Consider the following 12,679-nt stretch of genomic DNA (forward strand, 5'->3'; position numbering starts at 1 on the left):
TTATTATTACAGACAAAAAGGAAAGAATTTTTAAAAATGTTGGATTATTTGATTATAATGAAGTCTATGGGAGATGGCCTTTCTGTAATTTGGAGCTTTCTGTTTAACAGGTTTCCGGGTAACTCATCCCTTACCTGTATATACATGTCAGATGTGCCAATTAAGCATATGAGCACTGCAGAGTCATATTTAGGGTATGTACCGACATATCCCGGATACAGAACTGATACAAAGACTGAACCAAAGGACTTGCACTGTCATGAGTTGGAATATAAAGGACCAAACAGTAAATTCATTAACATACATATTTGCAACGTGCTAGTGTGTTGAACATGCTCTAATTCAAGTATATAGAACATTAAATAATTGAAGCACTGTTTAAATGCAATTAGCAATTAACACGTACAGGCATGGGATCCATTATCCGGAAAACAATTATTCAGAAAGCTCCGAATTATGGAAAGGCCGTATCTCTCAGACTACATTTTTTCCAAATAATCCACATTTTAAGAACTTTTTACTTGATCCAAACTAAGATATAATTACTCCTTTTTGGAAGCAAAACCAGCCTATTTGGTTTATTTATTGTTTACATGATTTTCTCGTAGACTTAAGGTATGAAGATCCAAATTACAGAGGGATCCGTTATCTGGGAAACCCCAGGCCCAGAGCAATCTGGATAACAGGTCCCATATCTGCACATGTTTACAAACATTTGAGAGAATGGGTGGGTTTAGCTCCATCTTGTGGCATCAGTTATAAGTGTGTGAAACAAAGATAAGAGACCACAATTACACATATTCCTTTCTTTGCCCAAAGGCTGACATTTCATTCATACACATTCTTCCTTTCATAGAGGTAAAGGAAATTACATATGAATGTGCGTCTGCTCCCATATGCGAGCACTAAATAGTTTTACACCAAGGGGCCTATTTATTAAATAGTTACAGTAACATTGTAAAATGTGGTATTTTTATAAAGGCAAGGTTATTCTCCTCACCTATCATTTAAAAGAACCCATAACTATTCATTAAGCCAGCAGAAGCCATTACAAGGTTAGAAGCAGTGATGTAGATGCGTATTTCGATTTACTCCAGAGTGTCCACCATTATTTTACACCACCTCAGAACTGGTGTAACAAAGATATTGTCATGACCGATAATACAGGTATGGGATCCGTTATCCTGAAACCAGTTATCCAGAAAGAGTGGGAGTTAGGGAAAGGCCGTCTCCCATAGACTCCATTACAATCAAATAATCCAAATTTTTAAAAATGATTTCATTTTCCTCTGTAATAATAAAAACTTGATCTCAATTTAAGATATAATTAATCCTTATTGGAGGCAAAACCACCCTATTGGGTTTATTTCATGTTTACATGATTTTCTAGTAGACTAAAAAAAAAAAATTCGTATCCGGAAAGCCCCAGGTCCCGAGTATTCTAGATAAAGGGTCTCATACCTGTATGAGGATATTATAAGTTACCAAGGAGTTCCATGCTCCATGACCATATAAAATACTTTATTATAATACACACGTTTCAGTCATGTGACAGCAATGATATCACTAAGCACCGTTTATTACCAATGACATCACTAAGCATGGTTTATAAGGATATCATTTATAGGACATTCATGGCTTTTGTGTAAATATAAGGATATCCTTTACAGAATATGGATGGCTCTTGTTCAATATATAGAACAGGAAAAAAAATTTCTCAAACAACTCTGCCGGGTGTAATAAAAGAAGGAATTCATACTACACAGGATTTATGTTGCTGCTATAAGACACCCATAACAATTCAGTATATTATAGTACCCAAATGAAAGTGTCACTATCCTCACAAACTGTGTACAAACTCTTACCATTTGGAAGGTAGGGTCCCATTAACAAGCAATTCTTGAAATAAAAAGGTATGGGATGCGTTATCCGGAAACCCTTTATCCAGAAAGATCTGAATTACAGAAAGGCTGTCTCCCATAAACTATTTTATTATCCAAATAATCTGAATATTTAAAAATGATTTCCTTTTTCTCTGTAAGACTAGAAGAGTACCTTGTACTTGATCCCAACTAAGATGAATCCTTATTGGAGGCAAAACCAGCCTATTGGGTTTATTTAATGTTTACATGAATTTCTAGTAGACGTAAGGCATGAAGATCCAAATTACGGAAAGATCTATTTTCCGGAAAGCCCCAGGTCCTGAGCATAAATTATGTATACCATACCTGTACAATTAGCACTGTGATTTGTTACCCAGCAACAGGGCAAATGAGCAGCAACCTTGCTACAACAACTAATGAGGCAGTTCGTTTCACTTATCTTTTTTTGTTTTACCTTAATATGGCTTAATAAATGTACCAATTAACTCCGCTCAATGTTACCGATATGAACAATGCTACAATGGCAAGCCCTCATGTTATTAAGTTCACGGTCTGATTGTAGTGGCTGACAGCGAACAAAATGCTCAGTGTCTGGAACTGTGACATTCATTTATTGTGGGAAATTGTCTTGTCACTTCAAAAAGCTGGCCTGGAATAACAGAAACCTTTCCAGGAAGATTCTCTCTCAGATCCAATACAGATCAATCAACTTACATTCTGCACAGTATTCTTAAAGGATAAGTAAACCTTAAAATTCATGTAAAATAAATGAAGGTGCTATTCATTATTTATTTTTTTTAATTCCAAGATATTAAAAGATACATGTACTGTTAATATGAATGAATTGTGTTACAACAGCGCCACCTGCTGGTCATTTTCCCACCAGTCTGACCAGCAAGTAGTCAAGAAAATTGTCAGGAGAAAGAAAGAGGCTGCTCTGATGTTCTTCTGCTTAGGAAAGATTTGAGAAAGGTTTCTCATTTTTTTTTCCTAAGCAGAAGAACAGAGCAGCCTCTTTCTTTTCAGATATCTGGTTGCCAGGGTCCAAATTACCCTAGTAACATGCAGTGACATGAATACTAGAGAATGGAATATGAATAGGAGAGGCCAGAGTAAAACGAAGCGTTTGGGTGAATAAAAAGTAGTAATAACAATACATTTGTAGCCTTACAAAGTATTTGTTTTACATTTGAGAGCTGGAAATTGAAAATTTGCTGGGAATTTTCCATTCTATAACATACTAAAGTTAACTTAAGGGTAGAGAAGATTAGGAAAGATTTAGTCGCCCGGTGACAAATCCCCTCTTCTTCGGGCGACTAATCTCCCCTAATCTTCTGGTCTGTCTCTGCCCTAAAGGTGAACCACCCCATTATTGCAAAACAAGAAAGATGCACAAAGGAACACATGACAAGAGAGTTAAATAACTTGGCGACCAATGAAACAGTTGAAACTAAATTGAAAATAACTGAAAACTGACAATAAGGGGCAGAATTATCAAGGGTCGAATTCATGGGAGTTTTTTTAAGGAAGGCAGGCAGCAAACAACTCCAAATTGATCCCAGTCTCACACTGACTGGAACTGCAATTCAGCAGGTTTTAGGTGGCGAATGTTGAATTTGAGTTCTTAAAGGGCCAGAATATGATAAATCTCTAATTTTTAAAAGAACCCGGATCAAATTTTAACAATTCCCTAGTTGAATTTGGCAGTTTTGGCCAAAAAAAAAATCTCGAAAATTAGAATTTTGAATTTGACACTTGATAAACCTGCCCATAAATATCACAAAGCTTAGGCAAGAATGCACACACAGCGTGATTACTTTTGCGTATGTTTCCAGTGGCAACTCACATGTTAGCTGGTGGAGAGGAAACAAGGGACTTTGGTAACCTCTGGCTGTAGCCGAGATTAATTGTGGTCAACAAAATGTCTTGCCTGTTATTGGCCTTAGTGTTTTGTTACACAATGCTTTTTCGCCACCTGCGTATTTATACCTTGACATTAGTTGACATTAGTAGGGCAGAAGTCTGCACGAAATGCATTCTTTTAGGTTTCTGCTCCATTGCATTTTCTTCCCCAGCGTCTAACTCCGGGGTCCCCAACCATTTTTACCCATAAGGCAAATTTAAATGTAAAAAAAAGTCAGAGCAATATAATCATGCAAAAAGTTCATGGGTGGTGTAAAATATGGGCTATGACTGGTTATTTGGTAGCCCCTACAAGGACTGGCAGCCTACAGGAGACTATTTGACAGTACACTTAGTTTTTATACAACTAAAACTTGCCTCCAAGCCTGGAATTGAAAAATAAGCCCCTGCTTTGAGGCCACTGGGAGCAACATCCAAGAGGTTGGAGAGCAACATGTTGCTCATGAACCACTGGTCGGGATCAGTGGACTAACTAGTGTAACATAACCCATGAGAATTGTTTGGCCAAGTTATATTAAATGGAACACAGGTGGATAGATTTATCAAAAATTGCTCCACAATTACAGTCATGATAGACCATCATTTTTTTTAAACAACTGTCAAGAATTTCCCATTGCATCATCAACCAATATATAAAGAAAGTTTAATGAGGATTTCCCCTAGAACTGTGATCATAAAACTCATCTTTTCCCACTTCCTCCTGGATGCTTTCCCAGGCTGTGCAAAAGGGACTGCGTCTCATCATTTTGCATTGTAGGGTTCCAGCCTATCAGCAGCTACAGAAGTGCACTTCATCTTTCCTTGTGTAATAGCAGAACTATAATTGTCTACACACTTACTACTGTTCTCCTGGCCAAGGACCATTAGGACACCTCAACCAGTTATTTGTAACAGCCATGAACCAGAGAGGATCTATAGGGAGCTCTAATGAAAGCGCCAATAACCCTTTTAAGCCAAAATTAAAATCAGTCACCAACTTTTTTGTTTAATTTTGAAATCTGACATGGGGCTAGACATATCAGTTTCCCAACTGCCCCCAGTCATGTGACTCATGTGGGCTCTGATAAACTTCAGTCACTCTCTACTACTGTACTGCAAAAGTTGGAGTGATATCGGCCCACTCCCTTTCCCCACCAAAGGTACACATTGATACAACAATGAATGCAAAAAAAGATTTCTTTTAACATATAAAATGAATAAAGCAAAACGCTCACTTTAACAAACTCTCAAATCAGTACAATATTGATTATTAAGCCACAGGAGGTTTTGGCCATGATTATTTTTTATATCTCGTAACTTGCAACACCACCATCAGATCATTTAATGCACTACTCCAAATGTTACTAACCGGCAATCATACCAGCAGAAAAGGGTGCAAATGCCAAGTGTCTCTTACCTTTGCTGGATTTAGAGGGTCTGTTCTTGTTGGACTTTAATGATCCTTTGGATTTGTCATCCCGCTCCTTGATTAGTTTTTGTACCTCATCCAAAGATAGTTTTTGAAGAACAACAACAGGTTTAGCTCCTTTATTAAGATCTTCCACAAAACCCATCTTTTCTGGCTTGTCCTTCTGCTCGCCTTTTGATTCTGATCTCTTAGACTCCTGGGTAATATTGCCATCCTTATCCCGTTTCAGTTTTGGAATGACAAAGTTTTTCAGTGTACCCTGATTTCCCCCCAACAAATAGCTAGGGAACCCAGTTTTGTTGTCACTATGACCTTTGTTTCCCTCCACTTTACTTTTGTTAACATCAATCCTTTTATCATCTTTACTAACAGGAGATTTCAACACAGGTTTATCAGATTTTGATTTACTAGGATCTGATTTACTAGGATCCGATTTACTAGGGGTTGATTTACCGTCCTGTTTTATCCTGGGACTACCAGGCCTTGGTTTTTGCTCTCCGGAAGAATGCTTCTCTCTAGAATCATCCGAATCATGCCGATGCTTCTTCTCTGCTTTATCCATTTTTGGTGTATCTGGTTTACTTCCAGGTCTTGTTTCCTGGTCATTCTTATTAAAGGACCTTAAGGACTCTGGCCTCCTAAGCCTTGACATTTCTCCTTTGTGTTTCTCAGATTCCCCTTTGTCATCGTGTTTTTGTTTTGGGTTCTCACCGTCCCGCTTTGAAGATTCATGACCAGGTCTCCCGTCTACTCTCTGTTTTGCTCCATCTGTGCGGCTCTCCGGCTTAACTCTAGGAGAGTCGCATTTTGAATCTGTTTTATGTTTGGATAAATCTGGCTTCTTTTCTGTTGACAGTCTGTTGGGATCTTTCTTCATATCATGTTTGTGTTTTGGGGTTTCAGGACGCCCATCACTTTTGTGCTCCTCGCTTTTTTGTCGGCTGATTTCTTGCCGACCTTCACCTTTCTGCCTAGGTGTATCTTGACGCCCTTCAATCTTTTGTTTAGGGGTGTCTGGCCTGCTTTCACTTTTTTGCTTTGGAGTGTCCGGTCTGCTTTCACTTTTTTGCTTTGGTGTTTCCGATCTATCACTCTTTTGCTTAGGTGTTTCTGGCTTACCGTCATTCTTTTGCTTAGGTGTTTCAGGCTTACTTTCACTCTTCTGTTTAGGTGTTTCAGACTTACTCTCATTCTTTTGCTTAGGTGTTTCAGGGTGCCCTTCCATCTTTTGCTTAGGTGTGTCTGGTTTCCCCTCACTTTTTTGCCTGATTGTATCTGGTTTTCCCTCTGTTTTCTGTTTGAAGGCTTCGGATTTTACCTCCACTTTTTGCTTTTGTGCCTCACTCTTCCCTTCAAATTTTTGTCTAGGTGTTTCTGGCTGTCCATCGCTCTGCTTTTGCTTGGGAGTACTAAGTTTCTGTCGCATTTCCAGTCTGTTGTCAACTTTACTAGATTTACTCTGGTTTTCATTTTCTTTAGATTCATCTTGTAGGTCACACAACTTTACATCATTTGACGTTTCATTTAACAGTGCCTCAGTCTTTATACCTTCATTGAAACCTTCGCTGGTTTTGTACTCCATCATACTGTCATCATAATCTGTTTCACAACTTTCAGACTTAGTTTCCATAGAACAGTCACTAGAAACCTTTGTTTCTTCACTGCACTCAACAGGTTCAGATTTGATGTCACACAATTTATTTTCTTTGTGAGATTCTTCTAGTCCACTTTCAGTTGACAGCTTAGCAGTTGTGCTCTTGACAGACTTATCAGGACATTCCATGTTTGACTCGGTTTTTCTTAATGGCATTGGATGGTTCTCAGGATTATGCTTGAAAACAGTGTCCTCCTGAGGCCCAGAAATATAGCCATCATTGCAGTTCTTTATGTCATCTGCCTTTCTGGCAAAGTCCGAGTCCTGAGTTACAGTTGCCTGAGAGTCTCCTCGGCCAGCCTGCTGAAGATCGATACTAACCATAAGTGCTGGCCGTGACCCATTTCCAGCTGAACCAGTCTCCTGGGAAGCTGGTCTGTTTCCTCCAGTAGCACCTCCAGCTTCTAATGGATAAGAATCCTGCTTCCGTTTCTTCAGGGGCTTATCTAGACAGTAAAACACAAGTTTAATATTAACATTTTTCTTAATATAACATTTCTTCTCCGATAGATACAATTTATGTAAAAAAAAAAAAAGAAAAGATGGGAATTCTTCAGTACATACAGGTACAGAACCGGTTATCCAGAATGCTCAGGACTTTGTGTTTTCAAGCTAAGGTGTCTTTCTGTAATTTGGATCTCCATACCTTAAGTGTTAAATAAACCAAGTAAACATTAAATAAACCCAATAGGACTGTGTTTCCCCCCAATAAGGATTTTAACGTTTTTTAAAACATTTTTTAATTATTTAATTATAGTGGTGTTTTTGGGAGATGGCCTTCCCATAATTCTGAGATTTCTGGATAATGGGTTATCGTGTAACAGATCCTAAACCTGTACTAGCATTTATACAATATGTGTTTGTAAAGTAACTGAAAATCTGGAGAAAGAATTCTTGTAAAGAAAGTGACAATTTTAGTTATACAAAAGAAACTCAAATATATGAATACTTTTGAAAATGAAAGCAGTTTGAGGTTGTGAGGCTGGAAATGGACGAAATCAAATGAAACATAAGACACATGACAAGAACATTGCAGGTGTGGGAACACCAACAACAGCTGTGGTTATTTTCAGTTAGACTTTTTTTGGTCAAATAATTGCAGATTTCCCCACTGCCTTAAAATAACCTAAATGCATGCTTGCTCTTCACTGTACAAATTACACCAACTGTAGATTCATTCTGAAATAAAAAATGTGCCCCATGAGACTGTGATATAACATGTCCTATTGTGGACTATTTATTACAAGTGGTGGTATTTGCTTTGATATTACATTAGGCCTGCAGAAGTGGTTTCAACTTTTTAAATCATAATTTGTGTTCTAAAATTCCTCTAGTCGATTAAAACAATTGGTCTACGACTGGAGGTTATAGTTCAAAAGTTATTAGATTTTAAGGCTTGTCTAATAGTCGGAGGAGACATAGGCACATAACATAAAATTGATTTTAACCTTAAAATTAATTATTTGGTTATTGAAAGACCAATGTTGAACTCTTCCATTGTTATTTTTTATTCTGTATTTTTATGAGAATTCCTATTCTACCTATTTGCAGTCAGACAATTTTTCTTACGCGTTAATTCAATGAAAAGAATATCTAACCGGATGATAACTCTTATAAGGATAAGTGTGTGCGTGTAATAAATATATATATATATAATTTTCTATAAGAAGCCGATTTTTACGCCTCTGAAACGAGACTAATCTGACAGAAAGCAATTAACTATAACTAAAAATATACGGTAAAAAAAAGGTAGGTCTCTGTCAGTTACTATAACACACTAAAATGCTATATTTGCAAAGACAAAAAAAGCAGCAATGTTGCTGCAACAATTGGACCATTAACTATAAACTGGCAATCTTTGGAAAACCTATACTTGCCAATTTAGCCCACATAACTTGAGGCAAGTGAAACATAACATAATCTACCAAACAAAGCTGTTGTCTGCAGGAGACCTTGGAGGATATGTAAAATCTACATTATCCTAACATGTATATAAGTTGGGCTTCCCCATCCAAGCCACATCATTTGTACTGCATATATCCCCTCCATTTGCCAGCAGCATCACATTTTCCTAAAACAAATAGCAGCTTTACCTGTGTTAACCTGTTAGTAATCTAAGCAGAGAAGAACTGAGCATGCTCATTAGCCAACAGCCAAATTAAATTCCTGAGGCTTTGCTTAGAGGAGGAGAAGGAATTCTAAGTGATTACAGGGATGTTGCAACCTTACTGTTAACCTTTTAACAACAGAGTGGCAGGTATCTAAAAATTTAAAAGATGCTGTTCACAGATTTATTTGTGGGGGTGATAGCATTCAAGCACCCCCCACTGAGTTTTTGGCTTGAAAACAACCGGTACCAGTAGTGACAATCCGTTTTCACTGTACTCAGTAGGAGGCGATTCTCTACCTTGTCCAACATTAGCATCTACAGATAATTACAGGACAAGTATTTGAAATAAATATGCTTGGCAGGAGAATATTACCTTTGTCCTGAACTTCTTTAGAAAAGCGTTCCCTCTCGATAGCAGATTCACGCTCTATTCTCTCAATTTCGGCAAGAGCGTCCAGTTCCACTTCGTCATATGGCGTTATGCTTCCTGTTTGTTGGGGCTGTGACGGAGCCACAAGAGGTTGAGGCGGTTTTGCAGCTGCTGACGTTTGAGGTTGTAAAACAGGCACTTGCTGCACCTGTAAGAATTCAGTTTGCTCCTGAAAACAAGCAGCAGCATTCAAAGGGCGACTTAAGTCCTGTGGAGTGACTGGAGTTTTTGACGCATTCCCTGGAAACTGCACATTGAATGAGCTATCTCCCTCTGAAATGTTACTGTTTTCCATACTGGAGAGCATATCTCCTTGCTGGTCCATTTCAGAAGATCTCACACGGGTTAGTCTTAAAGTGAGCTTGGTAGAGTCTTTAGAAGGAGAACTAATGATATCGTACATTGCTGACTTTTCAGTCTGTTCCTTCTCATCTTTGCTTAACTTTAACTTTTTTGGTCGCCTCTGCTTTCGATCTGGGGAGTCCAAGAGAATATCAGGAGGAGCATCGCGGGGCGAGGAATAAGGGGGCGGCTGTGTCTGTAGTATTAATGGCCTTGATCCTGCATGAAAAAAAATACAAATATTTATAAAATAAAAAAATGCTTTCATGGGTTATGTATATACATATATGTTATTAGTCATAACAAAACTAGCCTTGTGAATATTATATGCTGTCCATATACAGAACATATACGACACTAAAATATGCTGTAAATATTTAAAGATTGGCAGTATTTTCAAACCATAGTGTCCCCTGCATACAGACAGTCCAGTCAATTGGACTAACTAATCTTAATACGTTACACAAAGGCTCCTCTGAAATGCTGTTACATTTTAATATGATAAAAGACTGGGGTTTAGCAATTTGCCTCTAATACTGACAAGACCATGCTCAAAGTCTGTTCACGTTCTGCAGTCATATCAACAATTTAGATGCGTGGACCAATAGCACATATAGTTGTTCTAACATTGAAGCTTAAAGGGGAACTATCGCAAAAATTAACATTTAATACAACCTCCAGCACACTGAAATAAGAAGTTTTCTAAATACAATCAATTAAAAATTCTGCATAGTTTCTGAAATAATCAAGTTTATCTTTTACTATCCCTCTCTCAGTATCTGTTTCTCCTCATTCTGTCTTCATGCAGAAGCTGGGTGTCAGATGAATGATCCATTATATCTTATAGGGGGGCTCCTTTTGCCTAGAAGATGTATTAGAGCTCACTCTATTAAAATCACCAGACATCATGTCTCTCTACCTGCAGAATTTGTGCAAAAGGCATTTGTTTTGTTAGCTTTTGTTTGTACTGGAATCAGTTATTTAGGTAAGTTCTAAAAGGAAAAAAGCCCCCCTATAAGATATATTGGATCTAACTGTCAATGAATATGACACTCAACTTCAGCATGAAGACAAAATGAAGAGAAACAGATGAGGAGAGAGGGAAAGTGAAGATAAACTTGTTTATTTCAGAAACAATGCAGAATATTTAATTGATTATATTTAAAATGTTTCTTATTTCAATACGATAAAGCTTATATTAAAGGGATCCTGTCATCAGAAAACATGTTTTTTTCATAACACATCAGTTAATAGTGCTGCTCCAGCAGAATTCTGCACTGAAATCCATTTCTCAAAAGAGCAAACAGATTTCTTTATATTCAATCTTGAAATCTGACTGAATGGGGCTAGACATTTTGTCAATTTCCCAGCTGCCCCTGGTCATGTGACTTGTGCCTGCACTTTAGGAGAGAAATGCTTTCTGGCAGGCTGCTGTTTTTCCCTTCTCAATGTAACTGAATGTGTCTCAGTGGGACATGGGTTTTTACTATTGAGTGCTGGCTGTTCTTAGATCTACCAGGCAGCTGTTATCTTGTGTTAGGGAGCTATCTGGTTACCTTCCCATTGTTCTTTTGTTTGGCTGCTGGGGGAAAAGGGAGGGGGGGTGATATCACTCTAACTTGCAGTACAGCAGTAAAGAGTGATTGAAGTTTATAATAGCTGTTATAATAGATAAAATAGTTTTTAATGTTACAGATGCTGAGAAATGTATCAAACAGTGTAGCAAACTAACAGTTCAGCACCTGCATCTCGATTACATAACTGCTAAACTGCAACATCAGAAGGAGAAACAGGAAAGATAAAACTTTCAATTTTAGAAAAATGGTGAAAAATAAAAATAGAAAGCAACTGGGGAAAAAAATCCTTACTTCTGGTGTACTAGCTGAAAACAACTGAACTAGAAAATAAGTGGTTAGAAAGGTAAACAACCCCTTTAAACTGTTCAAATACTGCATTACACTTGCTGGAATAAATTCTACCCCAAAGACAAATACAAACCGATATATTATAAATCTGAATTTAGAACTTTACCTTTTGGCGTCCCTTCACTTCCAGCAGGAGAGCACACAGACTGAGGGGATCGGAGAGAAAACGAAGCAGCATTTCTTATTGAAGAATCGCTGTCCTAAAGAAATTTAAAAAACATAAAACACTCTATATTAGAAAAAGTTAACCAGTAAGAGGAGTTTGTGATCTTGTTACTCGAGTTCAAGAATAATTTTTAAAACTTCCTATGCCATATAATAAAGAGACGAGTTGTGTGTTTGCGACTGGTTTAATAAACTTTTTTTTTTTTTAACATTTTCACTTTTTTTTTATGTACCTTTCCCAAGAGTATGTATTTTCCTGCAATTTTGACTTTCAGGGTTATTTTGACTAAACAAGTGGCATACACCTTTATGCCTTATAGCAAAGCTATAGCAAGTTTTATAGCAATAAGAAATAAAATAGACTTCAAAAGGTTTAATAAATTTTGATAAAATTGAGGGAACGATTTATTGGTTTTTTGACATATACGGTGCCGAACAAATACAGATGCCAAGTTGTTTGGATATTAACAAAAGCACTGTTAGTATACACATACAACCATACCTCACCACCGAGCCTTTGCACCATCTGGAGATAGTCCTCAGTAGTGCCATGCCTGGAATTATCCGCATGATGGTTCGTAGAGCTGCCCGACTGCTGAACAGAGACTTTGTTTTCATGTAGATTCCTAAGCCCCCCTGCAACTATAGGGCTTGAAACAGAACCTATGAATGCAGAAAAAGCAAAACAGTGAGAGATGCTTTGCGGTAAGAAAAAAAAAAAAAAAAGCTTGTTGTCTTCCTTTATCCTCAAGATACAGTCAAATTTCTGAACAAATCTCTCATTACTACATAATTATACAATCTATAACCCCATTTGTAGCTAGCAAATATATCAACAC

At 37.5% G+C, this 12,679-nt stretch overlaps 1 protein-coding gene across 4 annotated transcripts in view; it reads right to left on the minus strand.

The window, feature by feature from the left end:
• Positions 1 to 12,679, minus strand: part of nipbl.L (NIPBL, cohesin loading factor L homeolog) — a 94,478-nt gene that overhangs the window by 41,615 nt on the left and 40,184 nt on the right. For all 4 annotated transcript variants that reach the window (XM_018248082.2, NM_001094462.1, XM_018248087.2 and 1 more), the window contains 4 exon segments: positions 12,343 to 12,503; positions 11,782 to 11,875; positions 9,352 to 9,969; positions 5,203 to 7,314 (listed from right to left, as the gene is read on the minus strand). In XM_018248082.2, coding sequence (XP_018103571.1) covers positions 5,203 to 7,314; positions 9,352 to 9,969; positions 11,782 to 11,875; positions 12,343 to 12,503 — 2,985 coding nt within the window.

The sequence above is a fragment of the Xenopus laevis genome, chromosome 1L, assembly GCF_017654675.1.
Source record: "Xenopus laevis strain J_2021 chromosome 1L, Xenopus_laevis_v10.1, whole genome shotgun sequence".
In the NCBI taxonomy this organism is placed as follows: Eukaryota; Metazoa; Chordata; class Amphibia; order Anura; family Pipidae; genus Xenopus; species Xenopus laevis.